The sequence below is a fragment of the Grus americana genome, chromosome 12 (assembly GCF_028858705.1).
Source record: "Grus americana isolate bGruAme1 chromosome 12, bGruAme1.mat, whole genome shotgun sequence".
NCBI lineage: Eukaryota > Metazoa > Chordata > Aves > Gruiformes > Gruidae > Grus > Grus americana.
This window is the reverse complement of record NC_072863.1, coordinates 6,395,518-6,420,651: the sequence shown is the minus strand read 5'-3', so window position 1 is coordinate 6,420,651 and position 25,134 is coordinate 6,395,518. Positions and strand designations below refer to the sequence as shown.

General features: G+C 35.3%; 1 protein-coding gene across 7 annotated transcripts in view; it reads right to left on the bottom strand.

Moving 5' to 3' along the window:
* DIAPH2 (diaphanous related formin 2) overlaps window positions 1-25,134 on the bottom strand; it is a 247,545-nt gene that overhangs the window by 165,517 nt on the left and 56,894 nt on the right. For all 7 annotated transcript variants that reach the window (XM_054839023.1, XM_054839028.1, XM_054839029.1 and 4 more), the window contains 2 exons: window positions 24,873-24,987; window positions 632-733 (listed from right to left, as the gene is read on the bottom strand). In XM_054839023.1, coding sequence (XP_054694998.1) covers window positions 632-733; window positions 24,873-24,987 — 217 coding nt within the window. The remainder of the gene's footprint in view (window positions 1-631; window positions 734-24,872; window positions 24,988-25,134) is intronic.

The following is a 25,134-nucleotide window of genomic DNA, read 5'->3' as shown; positions in this document are numbered from 1 at the left end:
CTCACTTCATTTGCCACAGGCATAGATGGACTAGTGACATTTTATGGTATTTCTAATTCAAATAAAAGAATCTACTACTCAATTATTGATTTATCTCTATAATTAAAGAGAAAAGCAGCAAGTTAATAGGTGGAGCTGTTTTCCTTATAATTTTTAGTAGTAGTAGTAGTAGTAGTAGTATTTGCACCTAACTCATCCTATTTCATAGTATGTTTCTCTTCAGAAGTCTAAACCCCATCAAGGTCTATTTCCCCATCATTCTAAACAGAAAGAACCATTAGGAATGGCCTCTCAACCCCAACCCACAAAATTAACCAATGCTGTGCCCTTCCTTATACTTCCAGTCTAAAGCAATTAATGAAAGAATCAACTTTTTGTTACCAAAAAAAAATACAGTTCATTAACATTTAAGTCTACATCAATTTTCCATGTTACTTTAAGTTTTCCCAAGTTGTACTGTGATTTCAAATCATATGTAGGTAGAACACTTCTGAACTTAAGACTCATGTTCACATTAGCCATTTTTAGAAAAAAAATATGCACATGTAAACAAAAAAGAAATAAAACATTTCAGAACAGCCGTGTGTACATGCTAATTAGATATTCACCTAATGCATTTGACATCACTTACATAAGTTTTGTGCAGTTTTTCCATCCAAAATTCTTAATTCTTTAATCTTTTTCTTTGACTGAGCTGCTTTCTTTTCTTCTGATTCTTCTACTGCTTTTTTAGCTGTAAAGAACGTATTTATTAAATTTGGATTCGTTATTACAACTGTTAAATCTAACAGACTAACAGCAGCTGAGCTAGAAAACCATAATAATGCATCTATTAGAATCACTTCAAGGCAAAATGAATCCATTGCCTCAAGGTACTGTAAAATATCCAAAGAAAGAAAGAAAATTTCATTTCACATTCCTCCTAATTTTGTTAAGTGTTACTATGACATTGACCAATTTTCCCAAGCACTATCAAAATATCTAAATATATTTTAACCCACAATTTTTTTTATCTTCAGCTCCAGTTTATTCCAAGCACCTTTAAAAACACAGTGATTCGGTGTTACCTCAAAGCACGTGAGTGCCCTCTATTGAAATATTAGTAACTCAAATGTCATATGAAGTTCTTTATGCAAACCCAATAAGATACATCATTTGAGATTTTTCACACTACACAAAGGTAGGTTTTTACTTATCATTTATGTTGTCACTAGTAAAGAGCAAAATCAAATGAGAAAATATCATATACTTTAAATTGTGGTTTTTTTAATTAGCCAGGATTACTACCCTTATATTCAGTACTTAAAATTATATAGAAAGTAACATGGTATTGAAATATTTAAGATATATGCTGACTTTTTTGCATAACTTAACATACTTAATTTTCACAGAATTTTCTTAAATATTAAGTAAACCAGTTAACAAGGATTTATTTCCTTTTAAATATCACATAACATATTTGGCACTGAAGGAATAGAAACTTAATAAGCTTAAGATTAATTAAGCTTAATGAACATTTTAAGTCATTCAAAAGTAACTGAAAAACTTGAAAGTCAAATTAAGAGGAAGTTTTAAGCAGACTACATATACCTTTCTTCTCTGAGCATTGTTTTTTACTGTACTAATGTCATCAGCATGAGTTTCATTACAGGTATCTCATAAGAAAAGACATTAATTTTTAGTTGAAGAATAAACACCAAAGCCTCAGTTTCAACCTCTTAAAAAAAAGACAAAAACAAACAAAAAAAACCCAAAAACAAAAACAGAACAAAGGAAACAATTGGTTTTTTCCTTATCCACATTACCACTAGAAAAACATCTGGCAGAAAATAATTCTACTGGGTTTATACCACTTGAATAATTAGTTTACCCTGGACATTTCCATACCAGTGTAAACTAAGCTGGTACAAGATAGTTCCCTCATCCCCAGCTACCTCTAAAAAGCCTAAAGCAGAAAAAGCTAAACAAATAAGAGATTCAACAGCAATGTAATACTTGTTCTTCCCTTGCCCCACTATTATTCTGCTAGCCTAACCACATAAGATGACCAGCTTGCTTTATGTTTGTAAAAGGACAGAGCTACACATCAACTTGATAATACACAGATAATACTCAAAATAATTCCACCAGCACTGACCCTTTAACTATAATGAACTACCCTTTAAAATCCTGAAGTGACACTCCATGAAATAATCACACCCTCATCACTAATTGTTCTCAATTAAACAAGGAAATAAAACCAGGTGCTCAACAAAACAAAAACCACCCAAGAGTTAAAAATCAGTTGTCTCATGAGAAGCCAATAAACATTATGAGTTCTGTGATGTGAACAGAAGTCTAGATTTGTGTCTGTTGGGACAGGTGTGAGAAATGATTCAAGATGATGAGTGACCTATTCCAAACTTCATCTGTTTAAGAATTAAACCCTCTGGATTTCCAGATAAAATGGGGTCTCTGAAGTGTTGAACAACACACACCCTTGCCATCAGCTCACAGAGTACTATACTTGTCACATCAGTTGTGAAAACTAAACACAAACCTGTTCTGTAACCAGCTAAGACAATGCACACACAAAGCCAGTGTTAATTGTTTCAGTCTTGTGGCTTGCAAAACTGCAGAGGTAACAAAAATATGTAATCGTAAAAGAAAACAGAAAAAAACAGATGGTTTTGTTACCAAATGTCACTCCACACAAAGGTAACTTTCTTCCTACAGTGGTAATTCACATACACCTGATCAGATATAGCAAGTGAGAGAAACACCTTTGCAAGCAAGAGTTCAAGGGCAAAGGTATTACACAAGCTCAACTCAAAACACATTAAATTACTCAGCTACTACAGTATGAAAAAAGGAAGAGTGGTTTTGGGCATTCAGTTTTTGAGCATACAGTATTTTACAGAAAAAGACAGGCGGAGGATGGGCAGAGTCGGAATTCACAACAGTACTTCTGCCCATACAGGGCAAACAACCAGTTTTTAATATTATCCTTCCTCACTTGTTTCCAGACCACATTCTTCTAGTGGTTGTGAAACTAGTAACTACATTTAGAACACAAAAGACCAAATGTTCAAAAGCTTTATAACAAACCATGGCTACTCTTGCCTCCTTAAGCCTGAAGGGCTGTAACACCATCACTTACAAATCATCCATTTTATAAGTATTTAATGCCTGGGTTAGATTAAAACTTTTCCATTTGAAAGAGACCAGAGATGTTCTTTCCAAAGGTTCTTACCCTTACAAGCATGAGACTTTAAAGACTAAGTTAGCTTTATGCCAATTTACAAAAAAACCCAAAAAACACACCAAAAAAAAACCCCCCAACAAACCCAAAAAACCCCAAACCAAACCCAAACCCATGGAGAAATACTCAAAACCAGATGCTTATGTGACTGCAAGGTCGCAATCCAACATCAACACCAATCTTACCAACCTAAGACTAGAATTACTAGAATTTCTCCAACACAGTTTGACCCCTGCTTGAGATCACAGCAAGCAGAAAGCTATCAAAAGCCATGCCCTTCCCTCTTCTGTTAGTGGTTCGCTCTCCCTCTGAGCCCATAGTCTATTTTAGCAGTGACTTGACCATGACAGGACCATGGATTACAGAATTTTTTAAAATAATGAAGTAAATTAAAAGCTACGTGATACAATTCAGAAGCAAAATACTATTGCTGACCAATCTCCCCTTTTTCAGGTACTCCCTTCACAAGTGCCTGTTTAAAGATGAGACACTTTTGTTTGATGCCACAGAACCAAAGGGAGAGATGAAAAAAGGTTTTTATAGCAGTCAACATAGAGTAGCTCAAAAAAGCAAGATGAAAAATCAATCGGGAAGCTAGAGCATCTGTATTACTTCATACAGACCTTGGAGTTTAGTGCTGTGATTATTCATTACAGAGCTTTGATAGTGGCACTGGCTTACATCTTCATGCAAAATCAGCTTGTTTTCAAACCGACAAGTCTTACAGACAGTACCTAGAGCCAGTGACAGTTATACCCAGGTTTTCATAACAGAGATGGTGGTATTTCAGGGGAAAAAAAAAAAAAAAAAAAGAAAAAAGCGTAGCAGAGAGGAAATTTCCTTACTTTCTGACCACAACAAGTAGTTAAGCAATAGCACACAAAGAAACCGGTCAGCTCTCCAAGTCTGAAGCTTTATTCCACACGGTCCTTCTCCCACCCAAATCCCTATGAGCTGGCCATCCACCTTCAAGTACCCTCCTTAGGTTTGCCTCTCTTGTTTCAGAATACATCACTAGCTTTTTCCCTACCTTAAATCAGGCTTGATCCAAATTCAGCCTTCCAAATTCAGGGCTCCCCTGTTTTACTTCCCAGAACAGACTCACTAATCAAGTTCACGTCCTCCTCCACTGCCTTAGCAGCCCTGGAACGATGGCAGAATGCTCCAGTAAGCGGAGGCCTGCCCAGGTACCCTAGCAAGTCACTCTTTGCAATAGTGAACAAATATCTCCCTTAAGTTCTCAGTGAGAGAGGCCAGAAGCCCAAGTATTTTGTCACCACATGAAATAAGCCTGCATACCAGCAGAGTTCAGACTGGACAGGGCCTGTCAGGGTGTCCTCTCATATTCCAGATCATGTCTGTAATAACTGACAATGCTAACGCACTTCTGTTGCGTTGATGCAAAGCATTTTTAAATCCCTTACCTTACATCTCTGATTTTCTTCTTGAAAGTTAATCCCTTTTCACACATATTTATGTAGGTGAATAGCTGGACTTATCTGGAATACCTACGATTTATACACACACACAGGCACACACGTGTGGATTTTTTGTTTTGAAGAAATGGAGAAAATTATGCTCTTGGTTGTTCAAAACTATTTCCCCATTCAGTTGGGAAAAAAAGAAAGCAGCAAGCATTTTTTTAAAAAACCAATTAACAGTCATTAAAATGACAAAATACCCATTAATGCCTAATTATCTCGCACAGGTTACACCTAAAGAATGTTTTGGTTGAGTTTACTTCTCTTTACTGTCTACTGCAAGCAGACAGGAGAGAAAAAAGGAAAGAGAGCCAATATGATAAAGCAAAAGGAAAAAGGTAGTTTCAGCACAGGCAGATGTCTTTTTGAAGACCAGAAAACACAGACCTGAGCCCCAACATTACATAACCAACTTCTTTTTTTTAATTTATATTAGAGTTCTATTTTGTTAGTAACAACATATTTGTTTATCAGTGTTGGAGGAAAAAAGCTGATGCAACATGCTGCAAGGGATTGTTTTCTGTTCACCTTCCATTAGGCAATGCACGTGCAGCTCAAGTGTGTACCTTTAGTGATACCTTCAGCTGGGAACTAATTTAATCCCACAGAAAGTGCACTGCTTGAAACCCATGTAGGGTTTAAAGAAAAAAATGGCAACACTAAACAAAATGTTATATAAGTTTAAAATACATTAAACAAGACTAATGATAATCATGGCAAAGAACACACACACAAACATGGTGAAATACTTCAGAGACATAATTAAAAAAATTTACCACTAGTACTTTTGTATTTCTGTAGCGAAAAAAGTAAGCACACATGGCTCTAAAATTACCAGTTGACACCTGTTCATTAATTCAGCTACTAAATGGCATTAACAGTCATCATGACAAATTGTTAGAAATACGTACAGTTTTACTTAATGCTATTGGAGCTGTTAAAGCATTTTACTCTGAGCTGAAATGTCCAGTTCATACAAACCTTCCCCTTTTTTTTAAATACGCAGCGAATAATTTTAATAAAGAATTAACACTAAAAACTGTCAGTTGTGAACATGATGAGAGTGAAAATTAAAAGGGAGACAAAAAGGAGTACATTGAATTACAGTGTGACGAAAACAGAGATCTAGGTGAACTTTAGCCTATCTGACCCTGACCCTTAATCTCCAATTTCTCTTAAGTCTGTACTCACAGTGAACAAATGCCCTTATATTGTCAGAGGAAATGAATGTGTAATTTCATCTTATTTCTATCTGGCAAGTGCCTTAGCAATTGCATTTAGCAGTATTTGACAGAAAAAGCAAATATACAAAAGAAATTAATTGCTTTATTATTCCCTTTACCTAACAGAAGATCTACGGCTAATATAGGAGTATAGGAGAAAAAAAAAATAAGTGTACACACAGTTTCAAGGGGTATAAACTATACGGGAGTATGCTTGAACAGCTGAAACTATTAATTACACTGAGAAGTTAATTCAAAAAAAACCACCCCATGTGATACAACTTGGTAGAAAAATGAAATAAGAAGCTAGGGGTCTGTTTAGTCTGGAGAAGACTGAGAGGGGATCTTATTAATGCTTATAAATCTAAAGGGTGGATGTCAAGAGGATGGGGCCAGACTCTTCTCAGTGGTGCCCAGCAACAGGACTAGGGGCAATGGGCACAAACTGGAACACAGGAAGTTCCATCTGAACATGAGAAAAAGCTTCTTTACTGTGAGGGTGACCAAGCACTGGAACAGGCTGCCCAGAGAGGTTGTGGAGTTGTCTTCTCTGGAGAGATTCAAAACCCGCCCGCACACAACCCTGTGCAACCTGCTCTAGGTGATCCTGCTCTAGCAGGGGGGTTGGACTAGATGATCTCTAGAGGTCCCTTCCAACCCCTACCAATCTGTGAATCTGTGTGAATGTCACTGAAAGATTAGAAGATATTTTGTAGCACAAAAATTCAGTTAATTCTACTGTAACATAATAAAACTTCTTTAGGCCTGGCTAAATTGATGATATTGGGAAGCTAATGATAGTTTTCTATTTCTGTGTTACTTCTGGAGGCACCCAAGAATGGAAATCAAAGTTAAAGAAAGTTGGAGGAAAGTCAAACATAATGTAGTCTTTAATTTGCACTTGTTCTTCTCCCTCACCAGTACACCAGTGCCAAGTCTTTCCATTTGCCTAACCACTACTTTCCACACTCAAATGAAACAGCGCAGCAGTTCACACAAGTTAGGCCTAGACAGTACAAGCCTGTGAACTTCCACCAACCACTTGTTTCAGTGAAGTAGATGAAATATGACCAACGTCTTGTTCCAGAGAGCAGAATGAACTCTGGCAAGTTTTGCATGCTCGAGGAAGCAGATAGACAAACCACGTAAATAACCTGTTGATCATCAAGAAGTGCAAATGGGTCCCAAAAGCAGCATCCCAAACAAGCAAAACCCTGCCAATGGCAACAAGTCGGAAAACAACAGCGCAAGCTAAATGGACCGGTGACCAAGGAGGTATCCTGTAACGAATGAAACTAGAGAATATTCAATGGGTCCCAAAGGAGATTCTGGGAGATGCCGTGGTCCTGCACCTGGACTATGCATCACACAAGCTGAAGCCACAATTTCTCTCCTGGACCACGTCATCTCTCCTGCAAAGCATGGACATCACACAACTGGTAAACTACATAAACTGAGATTAAAGTGGTTTGGTATCCAAATTCATTTATAGTCTCCACACTGTCATTTATTTTAAACTTTGACAAATGGCAAACCATTTCCCCAAATACCCAGAGACAAACGAAGAGCATTAACAGATGCTGGCCACACCCTCTTGTCAATGAAGTCAGCAGCTGTCTGATTGATCTCATGTTTGTTCCCAATCCCACCTGGCATTCTGCAGTTCACCTAAAATCACTCAGTTATCAATTCCTGCAGTAAAATTAATTAAGCACTCCTGCTGACACTCTGTCCTTTCTGCAATCAGAAGAGCTAAATACCTGGTACAGCATTTAAAAAAAAAACCAAACTATTTTATTACAAAGAAAGCAAGCCACTGATCTGAAAGTAGATCTTAGTTTGAGCTCTCAAGATTAAAAAAATAAAACTGACAGGGGAAAAAGCCATGGAACCTCTTGCAATCTCGTATGTTTTTTGACTAATTAATGTAATCAAGCTGAAGGAAGTGACATCAACCCAACAGATTATGCTCTATGGAAGAAAGAAAAAAAATCATGACTTAGTTTTACAAATTAGTTTTGTCAAAAAATAGCAGGGGATCTATATTCCTATTATTCGTTCTTATAATACAATTGATTGTTATTATATTTGACCACCACATTTAATGACTACATAAAATGTTAATTTTTCTATTAAAATTACCCTAAAATGGTGGTAACTAGTCTAATTTTCAAATGCAATTTGAAAATTTGCATCAGGAACTTGTGCAGTGAAGTTGTACAGTTAAAGTGTACTTAATTAACCACTCCACATTGCAGTTGTTGTCAGCTTTCTATCAACAGCTTGAAATCAAAGTGGACATCTAGGCCACAAATACTTCATTTACAAAAAAAAAAAAGCACCCCACACAACTGATTTTGCCCTCTTCTATTAACCCTGCTAAAGACTAATGCAAAAGATGTCACTTTTGCTGACAGTAACCAAATATTAACAGTCCATCACATATAAATGCTCACAGAAATACACGCAAGTACTCCTTCTGAACATTAGAAATCGAACAGCAGCAGACAAACAATGATTAAACTGAAAATATCCTCAATGGGCCTACTTAACTGTGTTGTAGGACGTGCTGTAAGAAGCTGGAAATAAAGCTTGTAGCCTTTTCCATGAACTCTTCTCTCTCATTACCTCCATGAATATTTACATAGAAGAAAGCCTCAGGATTGTCCACCGTGTTTCTCCTTTTGCCACTGCTTCAACATCTGCAACGCTGAACACGAACATACTGGGTTTTGCTCCAAAGAGATGCTTAACCTTGGTCAGTTTTGCTGGGCACTGAGACATTACATGTCTTTGCTGCCTATATATTAGTGCTTGACTAATGACTAAAGATCAGTCAATGCATTTTAGAAGTAACATAGCAAGTTTTCATGTGGGTCAGAAGACATTTGCCTATAAAAATAAAATGCTGCCTATAACAGTGCTTCTAATTTAGACAGTTGCCTGTCCTGGTTAGATTTTTTCCTCTGATATCAGGTCATCATCACATCAGAACTGCGACATAGCTATAATTATTTTCCAGGTTCTATTCTAACTGGTACATCTGTTATCCATACAACTTTCAAAAGTAAAAGAAAAGCATCAAGACTCAGACACCAAAAAAATTCAAAATAAAAAAATACTTTATCAAGATTTTAATCAACTCATCTTACACTCTGAGTATCACTCCACAGTGAAATACACAATGTTGCATTTCCATTGACTTAGTACTTAAGAAATTTAATTTAATATTTAGTAAAAAGAATTCTATTCTCCTCTTAGAGTTTAAAAAAAAATATTGGTAATTACCTGGTATTTATTGTTTCATTACACCAGCAGAACTCAAAGGGATGCTTTCATAGGCATCAGGTCCAAAGCATAAATTTCACAGGGGAAAAATATCATATTAAAAATAATTGGGAAATTATCTGTCTTAATAGATTGCATTAATTTCTATAATCAGTAAGCAGTACCCTGTGAAGCTGACTGGAAATCACAGCTTTGATAGTTCATAAATACAAATAGCAACTTTTATCTTTATTTATAAAACGTTGAGAAATTAGCCTTCCATGAACAAGTGTGTGATATTGTGGCCTTGCGGTGGACGGTATCAAATCTAATTAGTTGCATGTAATCTATAAGCAGCATAACTTTCAGTCTAATCATATGCGGGTACAAATATTTTTGTTACATGGCAGTGACAAGAATACAGGTTATTACAACCTTTAGATTAGCCTTACAGTTTTAACCAGACACATTAGAGGACATTGACTTGTTTGGAACAGGAACTGCCACACCACGCATTGTCACAGGGAAGATGTATTGCATCTTTCCACATCACGCTCATTCTGACTAATGATCATTCTAACTAAGGTCATCCCAATAGAGTTTCAGTGTACTGTGACAGTGAAACATTTTTGGCATACTAATGTACCTCTCTGAAAAACAAACAGTAATTGAGACATCTGATGATTTCATACTAAGACAACCAAAACGGTGAGGTTGCCCCATCAATAACTGGGTTAGATCAACTGACACTTGTTAGATAATGGCCATCACTGAATGACGCATTACTGTCTGTCTTTTGTGTATCATGTACAACTTGGGGTTTCCCCTCTGCTATGACAGTGGTCTTTGAAAGCACAGAGAAAGTAAAGATTAATTAGTTATTAATGAAACTTGCAATGACAAAAAAAGGAGGCAACAAATCAGGAAAACTAGCAAGTGGCAGGATTGAAACACTGGAAAACTACACATTTTCTTGAAGTACAGAAAAGATCAATGCCATAGGTTATGAATACTAAAAGATCACAAGTTCACTGAAGAAGAAACACATTGAAGACTTAACTATGCATAAAGATGTGACCTCTGGCTCACAAAAAAACCCCAACTGTCAACTGTTGGCAGCTGGGAAATATAACTATTTGGCTTCTTCTGTCTATGTACATAGACACAGACATTTAATATATATTAATTAACTTATATTTACTCTTTTGCCTAAGCATCCGCTCTTGGTCACGTGCTGAAGACAAAACCAGCCTGAAGACAACCCTGTACGGTTGTATATGTTATTACTATCTTCTAACAGATCTACCTGGAAAAAGCTTTCTTGAGGTCCAAGTAGCACCTGGATTTTTTCAAGACCCTTTGAGATCACTGAATACATGTGCAATGATTATCTGCTTTCAAGAGGTAGAAGACAAATTACTTCCACATTACAGATTAGACTTAGGGGACCTAACAGAGTACTAAATTAAGGCACTTGCACCGTAGCAGACTAAAAATAGTCCTGAAACACACAGCTACTACTCTCTCACCTTTACTGACATAGTCAGGTTTAACCATTCACCTCAGCACATTTTAAACTTGCATGCATACAGAATGTACAGTATATTCTAAATTTAGCAGATGTAATCTATGCTCTGCTTACCTTTATATTACCAACATAAGTAAAATTTGGCTAAAATGATTCATTAAGAAGGCGGCATCTCAGAGCTAATGATCCAAATGTCTTCAACGCAAGAACAAAAAATGTCAAAAGGAAACCCTTGAAACTTATTCCACATGTACTACCGTTCAGAGTACACAACTTAAAGATAGTTCCACACTGACTTATAAAAATCAGCCAGTTTACCATACGGAGTTTTTGCTTTTATAAAGTCTTTAAGCCATAAATTTCTTATTCACTTGCCTCTTCACATTGAGAAATTTTTCCATAATAGCATTCTAAAAAAATTATATTCCCACCTTACAGAACAGAAAAAGATATCTGAAAGAATGAAACTTCAGAGAAGTTTCAGTTTCCCACAACTGCACAAGGCACACACCACTTACAGAATATACAAAATTATAATTTCAACTTTACATCCTTTAGAGATCATTAACAAGTAATTCAATAACTCAACAAAATTATCAGCTTTTTATCTGTTAATGCCTATGTACCTAGTATTTTCAATTTCTCAATTAACCGAGACACTTAATAGCACAATTGTTAACTTTTAATCCTTTAGATAGCTTTCTACTGTATCTTTCTGCAAAGAACCTTTATTCATTTAGATAACAGATCTATCATATGTATATATGGCAGATATTCTGTTCAAAGCATCTCCTAATAGCATTACAGTTGAAACAACTATCAATCAAAGGCTGCAATCTCAAAAGGAGACAAGGAATATTTTTTTCCCTTGGTCAGCAAAAAAGGAAGAAAAATCAGTTTTGCACATAAAGCTAACAGGCATGGGGAGGGGAGCATCTTTTGTAAATATGACATCATTGTAGGTCAGCACAATACATAACTGAACTAGGCCACAAAATCAGACTATATTTTGTCAGTTGACACAGAAAAAACCCACATTGTACTTCATATAAGAGAAATTTGAGAGAAAGTACATTTAGGAAGTAACGTAGCATGTACTAGGTATGGTTCATGCTGAAAGACTGAGGGAACATCTCTAATACAGACTTAAAAGACTTATTTTATAAGTAAGGTCATATATTTTGCCTATAACTACATTTTTTTTTTACACTGGGTTTCTATTTAAACAAATACATATTTAATCCTGGAACTCTGCTAGAAGCTTTCAGGATATTAAAATATAGGTGCACATTCTATTTAATAGTCAGCCCAAACTTTCCTGGGAAGCAATTGATCTGTTTTCCATCCTTTCCTCCAGACTTTTTGTATTTTTTCCCCTCCCACTTTCACTTGGGTCACAAATTCACAGCCAACTGCATGGCATTACTTCAGCTGAAGAATCTGCATTACAATGCTTGGCTTTCTAGCAGTAACTAGATAGGGAGCTTCCTTTACTGATATTGAGAGTGTTTCCAGAAAACATAGCTATAGCTACAAATAACACACAATGCAAAAGACATTATTTTAAAACCATCCTCCGTACAGTTATAGAACACAGACCTAGAAGTGACAAGTGATTGACCTCCGACTCATTATCAGTGTATTTTATGTACATGTATATATACAAACTCTTACACATGAAATATAAGTCATACTTCAGGAAAATTCCTGCAACAGATAATCTTAACAGTTCATTTAACAAAAAAATACCATAAAATTCATAGAATGGGCTATTTAATCATGTTCTGAGAAACTAGCTTCAAATTAAACAGATTTTTCTAGTAGCCAACTTAAATTCCCTTGCAAAAAATGAAGTTGCGGAAAAAATATTCGTAGAAGAGTATTTTTGAGGGTTATTTTTTCTGTTTTGACGTTAGAGAAAGCATTCTTTTCAGTCTAATCTTTTTACCTATTCATACAGAATGTGTTTTATTCCAGGAATACAGATTTTTATTTGTTTAAAAACAAACAAAACCCATTTCTTTTTTCAGTTCAAAACAGATTCTTTTTTCGGTTCAACTTCTGAATTTCTTTTTCATCGAATTCATAGAAAAAAATACTCTCTGTAAGAGCATTATAGATCAAGACTACTTCATGAATGTATTCATATTTCATGCTAATTAGTCTTTGTACACAATCCCTTTCCCTAGTGTGCCTAGTACATGTGTCTCTGTCCTCAACCGCTCGTTAAATGTGCTATAGTTTATTTGAGCACTGCATCACTGAGACTGAAATAGACATTTCAGAATACAAAACTGCCTTTCTTCCTCTGCTGTATTTTATAAAGCTGCTACAAACAAAAGCTCTATTTCCCTTAGAAAAACAAGGCATATAGTAGGTACAGAATGTACTAACTACTAACAGAGTTATCACACAGTAGGCTGGAATTCCAAACTTGTGGAATATATGTGTGTGTGGGTAACACATATTTGTGTATGACAAGTAGTGATCTTTACTCTTTTCTAATGGGGACCTTCGAGACACCAAATGGAAGAAAAAAACAAGGCATGCCTTTGAGAGTTTACCTCCTCTTGACTTTTCTTTCTAGTCAGCATTGACTCTTCCACCTTTCCTCTTCAAGATGTTAATTTTTAAATTCTGAGAACTTGGGTCTAACAAATTAATACGTGAATTCTCTAAGTTACCATCTAAAATTTAAGACATTATAACTCAGCTCAGTCTCAACATTGTTAAAAACACATACAAGAGACCTTTTAAGACAATACATGGCTGTTCTTGCTCCATTATTTTTCCTTCCAAGCCTTTAACACAAACTACTGCTCTACAAGTTCACCACAACCCCAACACCAACCACACTTTCTGAAAAATCAGTTCTTTGTACTTCCAAAATCAGATTTTTATGTATGAAATAATATGTTCATTAATTTATTGCATTTTTAGAATTCCCTAGCAGTTCCCAAATTTTACTGAAGAAATACCAACAAATACCTAAAATTATTCAAGCAGCAAAACTATCATACTTCACTTAAGCAGAAAAACTCTGATAGTAAAACTGTCATACTTCAAAGAAAATAGCCTTCTTTAAATTCTATTGCTGAAGCTTTTTGACAAAATTACTAATTTAAACTTGCAGTAAAGCTGAGCAGCAGGGGATTCTTTATTAATACTCTTCAGAAACACTTTCAGTTCCACAGATTTCTTAACCAACTGATAGTCTTACAGCAAGCATATACACATGCGACATCCTCTACAATCTTAGTTTCGCACTTCACACTAAAAAAGGCAGATAATCAGCGTGGATCTATGGAAGTCATACAGTTAGGAAGTAACTAGCAGAGTTTTTTATTTGTATCCTCCTCAAGTCTCCAGGGGGGAAGACTAACTTGTCCTAGTGACGTTTCAAAAGGCTTAAGCAGAGCTAATTACACTAAAACTGGAGGAATCACCTCCACATTAGAGCATTTGCCCTGGATTCAGAACAGATATAATGCTGATTTTGAATGTGAACTTGATTTCCATAGGAACTGTGCAGACTACGTTATGATATACCTCAAAGCAATCAATGAATAAAGCTCGCAACTTTCAAATATCCCAGACCTAAAACTATTTCCCATCTGTCTCTTAATCTGAATATAATTTAATTCACATAGAGACTACTTGTATACTTCAGTTTTTCTGAAGCTGCAATTATTACATTTCCTCATATAATGCTAACCAAGATAAAATCCAAACCACACAATCCAAACCCTTCTGACAGAACACCAATGCTCTGAAAAAATACTTTAACTATTGTGCATGTAAAGAAAGCAAGCTCCAGGAATACCGAATAAGAGATCTAGGAAAACTGCAACTATCTGACCTGTCCCTCATTAATTTTTTCCATTATGAATATACTGTAAAGCTTTTAAAAGCAGAGTCCTAAAAGAAACATAATTAAAATGTACTACAGCCCGAGGTCTCCAGTGAAATTCCTGCATCAGTTCATCCCTATGACATGCTCATTCTGAAAGTATTATTTATATAAGATTTTACAGGAAAAAAAGACAACACATAAAATAAAAATAACACAACTGAGACTGATCCTAACTTCTGAGAAAGGCTAAATAGAGTTTTTATCTGGGACATTCTTCATTTGCTGTCACATGACAACAACTCTGCAGTCCCAAACTGAAAAAATAATTATATTTCTATATATATTTTTTTCAAACTTCCTGGATGTTTCAAAATAAAGCCTTCACAAAATATCAATGTTCCCTCACATTACGCCATACCAACAGCACATCTATTTTCCATAGTATGTTTTTTCAAAATAATATATATACTCTCTGTGACTCAATGTTACAAATTACCTTCCACATAGAAAAGGAATCATTTGGCTTATTGAAAAGTAATCAGGCTAAAATGCTATTTGAAGTAAAATATGAAGAAGTAAAATTTACAAACATTGACTCCTAAGTGGCAGCTTTGTTTGTTTTGGCCCCTTCAGAATGCTAGTCTCATTTTAGTCCTTTTGTACTATGATGAATGAAATGGGTACCAATGCTCTTGAAATAAAAAGACACACACTCCCTTCAACAGGAGCAGGTGCTATTAAACAGCCACCATTTGCACAGCGGCTTCCTCATATGAAAAAATTTACACAGGAACATACGTACAAGTAATTCTTGGGAGGCCTCATCTGTGCTTCTCCTGAACAATAGCCCAGCTGCAGCGAAACTACATGCATCATTCCTAAGGTCAGTTTGGAAACCATGCTTCTCTGTGTAAACTATTGACAGTTGTTTATAAAGTATAACTATTAAGGAGTCAACTTCTGCAGTTAAGTCTTAGTACCTGATGCAAAACTGAATAGAAAGAACACATGCACCTTGTTTTCCCCGCCTTCTTTTTCTGTCAATACTTTAAACATAGTAAAGCTAGGTAGAAAAGCTTTTGTTTCATTGGTAATCATATAAAAAAAATTTTTTCCTTAAACAAGAAATATATTCTTATGCATTTACCATGCTCATTGTTTAGATAGTTCTAAGATCATTTAAGAATCAAAAATGCATATATAAATACATAAAAATACAAATATAGAGACACACAAATATATGTAAGTCTACGCTAAGTGGTAATAATTTCAGGCATCAGTTTGTTTAAACAATGTAAAGCTTTTTCCATCCCTGAGTTTGACAGTTTACCTATTGGATAAATCGAGTTGAAAAGGAAAGGAAAAGATGAAAAATAGCAAACTAATAACTGACTCCTCCTTTATGGTACTTGAATTTATTCTGTTGTTGAAAAAGAAGAACCAATTTCAAGTACACTGAAAGATAAAAACAAACCAGCCTACTTCATTTCTATGTGAAGATGAGATATGAAGATTGATTACCTAAGCATGCAATCTAACTAAATGAAATTCCTGTAAGACACAGGAACATTTGGTTACCCCACACTGCGAAGCAGTATCTTCCTTTGCTTTGGATTCACACACTTCTGAAAAGGAGAGGGCAAGGAAGGGAAGGGAACAAACCTACACGTGCTGAATTAATCAGAAGACCAAGGGAGCCACCTGCAGTTTGCAATCCAGAAACAAATACATTACGAGTTTGTGGGTTTTTTCTTTATTTCACCAAAGCAATGCATATAGCTGAGCTAGAATAACATATCTGTGCTTCATACTAGAGACTCCTGTATTGAACTGAAGCTTGCTGTCTCACACCTACAAATACAGCTGTGTTACAGGAACTTCAGACAAACTGAGTGCATTTAAAGCTTGTAAAAGTTTAAGTTCTCTGACGAATTCAATCTGGGCTTCTCAGCGTATCAAATTCAGATCCATTTTTTAAAAGTAGTAATCTCTTTTCAAGTACCAAATGTAAATGAATGCAGTTCTCCTTCAATTTTAATGTGCACCAATCTCATTCTTTGGCTGCTATTATCTCTTTAGTAAGAAACAGATGAAAAAGTAATATAAACAGAACTTTTTTCTCCCCACTAAAAATGTTTCATTACATCAAGCAAAAAGGAAGGGCTGATGAAGAATGCTGCGTAGTTTATGGTGTCATTTGTGAGTCAAGAATAACAGTGAATATAAGCTGCATAATATTGACAGAGGAACACTGCACAGAGCTAGAACCAACCTTGAGATATTACATCACCGATAGCAGAATAAAAACTTTAAAGCTGCATTTAATGCATGCAAACCTGATTGTTTCAATGAGAATGTTTGAAGCTAAAACATTCATTCTAATCAAGGAAAGAACACTATTTGCTTCAGCAGAGTAACTGGTCACAGAGGGGGTTAAAATAATAAAATTCATGTCAGAAAGACATACCTGTTAACTCTGGGGGCAAGGGGAAGGAACAAAAAGTCAACTGAATCAACAGTATCTACTGACTTACATTGAAACTAGCCTGTCTTACTTTCCTCCTCTCCTCAGTATCCGCAGTGGTGTAAATAGAAAAAAGTATGTTACTCTAGAAATTTGAAAAAAAAAAAAAACCCTGCAAAATACATACTATCCTTTTAAGAATGCGTGGTTTCACAGAAGAAACAAGTCAGCCTGCTTTATATCAGACATACAACACAAAAGATAGAGCTTTAAAATGCCCTTCATGACTAGGTGATTTGGTAGTCACTTCTACATTCCCTTATGCATAAAGGTACCTTGTGGAATTGAAATTAGAAGGTACGATAAGGTTTAAAAGACCCAAACTACTGTGAACGTTTAATGGCTCAATGAGTAGCAGTAGAAGGTCCACAAAGAAAAGTCACTGAAGACCACACATGGGTATTCCATACGTGAACACAACGTGAACGTCTGCGTGATGTTAACAAGGAAGACAACACTATTTACTTGCACATGGATATTACAGAATTAACACATTAACAGTATCAACAAAATGTGTTCAAACCAGAAGGGTTTTTTTTTAATTAAAGCCTGATAAAAGTATATAGGGCATCGCATCTTCTTGGTTTAAACCTTCTGATCTAACACGCATTAAGAAATTAAAATACAAACAGTCATGTCTTTCATGTTGCTGTACTATAGAACTTTTGTGGGAAGAACAATAATTTCAAATACTGAAGTTGTTCAAATTTTCTGGCATGTTTTCTTAACAATGGAAAATAGAAGTTTGAGGTATAATAAGGTGTTCTTGTGGACACAGCAAGCAAGTGAAAATAAAAGCTTAAGTGGGTGGGAATAGCAGCCCACCTACATTTTGGCCTTCAATTCACTACTCCAAGAAAGCTGACATTTAGACCTCAAATGACATTGTATCCACAGAAAGGAGGAGGCAATCAAAAGACTACCACAGCTCAAGTGTTAATAATTCACCTTAATTAGAATGCAGTCATCCAAGCACTTTAAGGCAGGGAAGAATAACGTACAAAAAGTTTACAGAACTGAAGGAAGTCTTGATAGGCTACCCCAACCAACAAATGCAAACAGAAAACGCTAGTCAATGACCTACTAGCAGAAATAAAATTGTCAATACCTTCTAAATAGTATTTTACCAGCAAGTCAGAACAACCCCAAGTAGACTTTTAAAGGAGGAAAATCTCCACAGTAAGATCATACAATTTGTGGTGAAGAACTCGAGATGCTGATGACTTGTTGCAATACCATTTGAGCTTCACTCTTCACGGGGACATAGAATGGGTGAGCATAACACCAGAAAAAAGGAGAGGTGGATGATAAGTTTATGTTTGAGTGTTAGTATCAAGATAATTGGAATAATGGTAAGCTTTTGTTTTATTTTGATTAGACTTAACACTATAAAGTACAAATAAGTGTTGAAGTCTCCATATAAGATTTGTATACTTTTTGTTCATGTAAATGTCGAACATAACACCTGCATACATCTATGATACCACCCACATACAGCAATAGCCAGTATTCCACCTTCATCTATTTTTAGAGCCAGTCCCTTCACTGTTTCCAACATATTTAAAAAGAACATTTATGTTATAATGTTTACAATAAACTCATTTGGATAAGCATTGTTATCTGCTTACAGTTCTTCACAAGTACAGTTTCCTGAACTGTCTAACCTTTATAGCCTAAAAAATATTTATCACCTTCAAATAAGAATTATTAATAATGTTGACAAAAAAGGATGTTGATATCATCACTATAGTTAGTCTTATTTAAACATCACCTTTTTCTTAACCTCATCATGTCATATTTTGTGTCTTCCTCAGAAGCAATGTTATCTCCCTGGACTGTTCTTCAGGTTTTTTGGTAGGCTTGTTACCCTCTGTCTTAAATTTTTCCATCAGCTTTTTCATACTACTTTCAGTTGCCCATTTCAACCCTCTTCCTCCTCAAACAACAAAACAAGTTTAGATACTAAAATCCTAGCACCGACCCAAAACATGAACAAGTTAAAACTAAGCTTTAGTTAATCCTATCAATGTTTTACTAATTGTTCATGATTACTAGTATTTTAAAATTGAGCTACAGACGAGTCCTAAAAGTTGTTCACAGAGGGAGATATCAAAGCTAGGACTGGACAGCCACCTAAGTTTTCATATTGTAGTTAAACACTTAAACAAGACCATATGAAAATAAGCTATTTAACATATTTTATACTACATATCCAGGTTTTTATTTTTATATGTATAATGTAATAATATATATTTTGTTCATGTTTTCTTCAATTATAGTTTACATGCAAGTTTATATTTTCTCTTGTCTTTTCTCACTTAAATCACCATAAGCTGAAAAATACAACCCTGCTATTGAAACTTTACTTCAATTTTGAAAACACATCAAAATGATTGTTGAATTGTATTTTTAAAGTCTAATCATAAAGAAGCAACAGAACCTTGATTGAGAAGTTCTCCCTTGAGGTAAGTTGGATGGATAATGAATTCTGTACTGGAACAATCCCAGTAGTTACAGACTATTATGTACTAATTACTACCTTTACAGATCTACTGTACACATAATTAATTTCTTCAGAGCACCACTATCCTTCTTGACTGGCAAAATACACAACCTAAATTACAAGAGCCAGAAATTAACATGATCCTTTAGGGAGAAGGCATTAACTTGCTTTGTAGTGTTTTGCAATTAGACTATCAATCAAACAGTGAAAAGTGATTTTGATAGCAGCAGGCCAGATAACTTTATAATAATGTGGCAATACTCAATGTATCTGAGGCCCCAAGCATGTGATGTATCACAACTTATCTACAGAGCCATAACATTTTAATCCTTTAATTTTACCTGCTAGAAGACACTTTATCATACAAATATGTATGTATTTAATATTCAAAAAATTAAACACCAATATAGGGAGTTTTTGAGATCATATTCCACAAAGCACTCCACAGACATCACACTGCTGGTGGTGTTCTTTTCCCTTATACCAGTAGCCAAAAAATATAATTTGAGTCAGTTAAAGGACAAAAGCAAACTTTAGTAAAAGAATGTTCTAGCGGCACAACATAATATGACCTGCTTAAATGGTTTGTAAGATTTGCTATTAAGTAGGCTCTTGCCAAGAACACTAACATTTTAAACACTTCATGGGGGCTTTGTTGGTTTTTTGTTTAAGACATTCTACAGAAATATAAACCCTGCCAAAAAGCAGTAGCCCAAGCTTCCAGAGATGTATAACCAGAGTGGCTTAATATAGTAAGCATAAATTCTTATTCAACTTCATTACAATATTTCCCTCACTAGAAAATTACTATTATGTATTTAATCAAAGATGTATAATTTTTTTAGGTCTAGAATTTTGATAGTGGGACCACTTAAAGACATCTACAAGAAGGCAGTCTTAGTTGACAATGCATCTCATTATTTCACTGTATTAACAGAAATGAATAACTTAAGATCACATAATAGACTCACAAGGACAAGATGCATTTATCTGATCACTTGGATCTCCTCTCTTCAGTTATGAGTACTGCAGGGTTCATACTATGTAATCCAGCCAAGAACGATTGTTCATTGAGTTTATTTCGCATGTTCTTTATATTCCATGAACTAGACAGGATTTTATTTTTTTTTTATTTAAGAAAATATTTATGTGATCACACAAGTTTTAAAAAGGATAACACCTTACTATGTAAAGGTTATGCTCCTTGTCAAAAAACCCCGCCTTGTCTGAAGAGACTGTTGCTTGCAAGTAAGATTTAACTGTTTTAAAAGTAAGAAGATAAGGTTGAGCTAACAATACCTCAGTAGAACTCCTTCCTCTTCCTATTTGAATATCAAAATGCAAATCAATCCATGATAAGATTATTTTGCAAACCAAATACTACTGAGTGTGAAATTTTCAAGTCGTGACTCAAAAACCAGCAAAATCACTGCTTTCACTTTTAAGCAACGCGTGATTCACAAAATTCTGGATGATATCAGATTCTCTCTTAGAATTAACCAGGTCAAAAGAAAACAAGTAACCAATTGGAAACTAATACCATCTTTACTCTTTTCCTCTGTGCAGCTACACAAGGAAATATGCATCTATGTGTTCCATTGCCACCCACAATGCAGTAACTCTCCCACATCTTAGTATCACCCAACTCATTAACAACCACCACAGTTGCCCACTCATTTTCAGTTGCGCCTGATCTCAAATATCATTTACTTGCCTAAATGGTCCGTGAGACTATAATCATTGTTTCCATCTCTGCATCTGGAAGCACAATTCCAAGCTCAAAACACTCATCTAAGATCTTTAATGAGAATTTGAAGCCCTGGGGTCCATTTGTCAGAGGCCCTTAAAAGGTATTCAAGATCATCTGTATTTCTCTTGAAGAAAAATGGAGAAAATCCTTCCAGACTGTACTGAGACAGTGATAATTAGATCTCAGTTAACTCAGTTCAGACCCCAAGATCTCAAAATCCTGTAAAGTCTGACAGGGAATACTTTTTAATGTTTCCATTGCTCCCTGTACAACAGCTGTTTTCATAACTGCGCTCAGTAACTGATTTCACAGACCAAATACTGCCGTTTGACTGTTAGTACTAATTTGAACCTAATTAAATACATTCTACATATTCATGGGGCATCGATATTAAATATCTAATGTTACAGTAGCAAGTAAGATTTAACTTTACGCATACTTTTTAAAAATAAATTTGCATCCAAATATATTTGAAGTAAAATTACTTTACCAGTCAGGGAACATTCCTTTTTGTTCCTGGTGCTCTGTGATTAAACATTCTCATGTTTTACAAGCAACTAACTGAAGAATGTAATAATTCGTTAACTAATGAAAATTGTGCTTCAGAAGTGTCTTATTATGCTTTCCTCCCGTCCCCCTCTACTTTTGATCTCCAAAAGTAGCTCTTCCCTGCAGCTTTGCCTGCCTTGCTTGAAAACAGGCAGCACTCAGATAGCAAGGCAGCACATAGTTTAGTGACAACCAACATTAAGTTATTCTTGGAGTATCTTAAAACAAAACTATGCTAAATGAGGAAAAAACCCCAAAGTTTCATTCTCATTGTGCCAGAGAATCATGAATAGAATTCAGAGGTTTAATCGGAGTGCTGCATTCCTACTGGCATTCCATGGCATGCCATGAAATACAAGATAGTAAACACGAAGTCATCACAGTTGCTTTCGGCAATTGTCAGTTTTCTTCCACGCATCCATTTATTTGTTTTACATGCTGACTGTGCTCTCAAGAGAATATAAAATGCATTTTATTTGTCTTTCTATCACTCTCCCTTAATATATTAGGAGACCACACCAAGAAACAGGACTAAAGCAGAAGAGAAATTTGATCCTAGATTATGCTTGAAATAAGTATTTTGGGGATTAATGAACCGCCTGTGGCTGTTAAGGCAAAAGGCAAGGAAGAATGGTGAATATCCTTTTAATGTTTCCCTTTGCATGCAGCAGTTGCAGAATAAAGTTGCTTGTGGAATGCAATTACTTGAGCCTGTGCTGCAACTCAATGCTCTAAGACTCTTCTTGACTTCTAGTAGGTTTTCAAGTTTTAAGAAAAACTTGAACTCAAAAAAAGACCACACTGGCTTTCTCTACTAGTCAGCCAAATAAGATTTTAATATCCTGGGTAATAGGTAGCAGCATTTTCAACAGTCTTCCCATCTTTTCTTATGGCATGTTATTTTCTAAAATGTAAGGGAAAACAGGAAAAATATCTGCAAGGCTATCACCACAGTAAGCTGTTTGGAGAATTTCTGTTGTTCCTAGTTTTAGAACTGCGACTATGTCAAGAGGAATTTCCTCTCCTATGAAAGTGACAACTAATTCAAAATTTCAAGAGGGTTTTTTCAGCATTTTTAATGAAGAGGCTTTTCAGAAATTCAGAAACATTTCTTCAGATTTCTGATGAAAGAATTCAGCTCAAGGCAGAAGCTTGTCATTTTCATTTAGAAGGGTCTCGTTCCATTGTAAGTGTTATCTGCTGTTCTTTCCCTTAAAGGTTTTCCTGTATTGCTGTCACACTAAAACCAGTGACAAACTCACATTATTTTAACCTCACTACTATGCTATGAACGAAGAATCTATCAAACTTTGGTATGGAAAAAAGTGTTAAATTACTGCAGATGATGCTTTGTACTCATGGCTTCAGAGACTACTGAAAAAAGCAAAAGCTCTGAGTGAAAGAACTGTATATTTATCCTACGAAAAACACAGCTATGACTAACTCTTTGAAGGGGTTTCAAAAGAGCACAGAAAGAGACATTCAGAAGTAACTCAAGGAATCTACTCAAGAAATGGTTCAGGAAAGTTACAGTCTTCTGAGAGACCTTCCTTAACCAGAGTTAACTTTTCAAATGCTGTATTAGTATAAACTGCAGTTCTTATGCCTGAAATTCAGACAATAGCCAAGATACCACAAGCCTCTATGTGCAATAGAACTTAATTTTGAAGCAATAAAATCCTCAAGTAATTGATAGAAGTGAGAGCATACTAGTGGTTCAAATTAAAACAGAAGAGCCCCTGTGGTTAAAATACAAAGCATCACATGAATTGTTAATTCTCAAAGCCAAAAGGTTAAGTAAAAAAGCCCCACAAAAAAAACAGCACAAAAATGCTTACAGTCAGTACACACTTCAAAACCCTAAGTGTATGTTTACTTATTCAGATTTGGCCCATGAACACTTCATACATCTGACTCCACCTTCAAGAACAGCACATCCCTAAAGTATATTGTATTCTAACTGGTTGATAAACGGACAAAAGATTTATAGCTAGATCAGGAATTCATTCTTTCAGTATCTACCACTTCTTGGACCCTAATTTGTTGGGCTTCCTCATTAGCTCCTGAATAAGTTATTATCGAACTCTACTTCAGCAGTACTTGCTTCTTTTCAGTGCCTGAAACAAATTACTGGTAAATGGCCACGTATGAAATACTGATCAATTGACCATTAACCATGGATAATAATGAAAAGACTTGAAGAGGCCGTGTGCAGCTTTGGAAGTACTCACAGACAGCATTCACTAATGACAGTAACAACGCAGCTTAACTGTTTATAATGGGGGGGGGGAATGCTTCTTAAATTACATAACACAAATTTAAATACTAATTAAAGGAGTACATTTTTATTTAAGAAAAAAGAAAAGTGAGAGCAAAGACTAAGGACACAAGCACAAGAACTTTGAAAAGAACGATGGTTCCAGTCCACATATTCCAGAATCGTGACAGTAGGCATATTACAGAGTTGTGATTTTATGATTCAACTGTATATGTTGTAACTGCTATGTTCTAAGTCTTGTACCTGTAGAGGATTTTGATTTAGTAGAGTGATACAAGCAAGTAAACTTTGTTATACAAAACCCTCCATGTGTGGAATATCTAAAAGAACCTGACAACTTACAGTTCCTGCAGCTAGGAATATTAATGCAGATAAGTATGATTTTAGGATTAGAATTCAAATTTAATTATAATTTAATTTGAAGAAAATTCACATATTTCTGCAACATACCCTGCACTTTTAAGAGGTATTATTACAAAAGGTTCCTCCCCAAGTGCAGGAGGAGCAATTCTTGTACCAAACTGCTATACTTAATAACAACATATGTTTTAAATCATCTTCCTGCTACAAAATCATTATATGAATTCCATGGTATTGCACAAAGAATAGAAGAGACTGTCATTGCACAGTTTTAAACTTAATAGAAGTATAATACAAAGTAAAAGAAGAATGTACCTTTCATTTGTGTTCCAAAGGTAAGCGCCAATTTTGCAAACAGTTCTGGGTTTTCAAATTTATCTTCTTCAGCTTTTACCCAAAAGCTGTTTTCTGCTATCTCTTGAGGCTCAATCTGAAACAAAAATGGCATCTCCAAAGTTAATAACTAGTATTTTCAATCGCCAAGTTAAAGCCAATGCTACTAGACTTTTTGGCCTAATTAAGTTTAGGTATGTTCCAGGTATTACGTTCTCTTAAAGATGCTTCCTAAATAAAACAC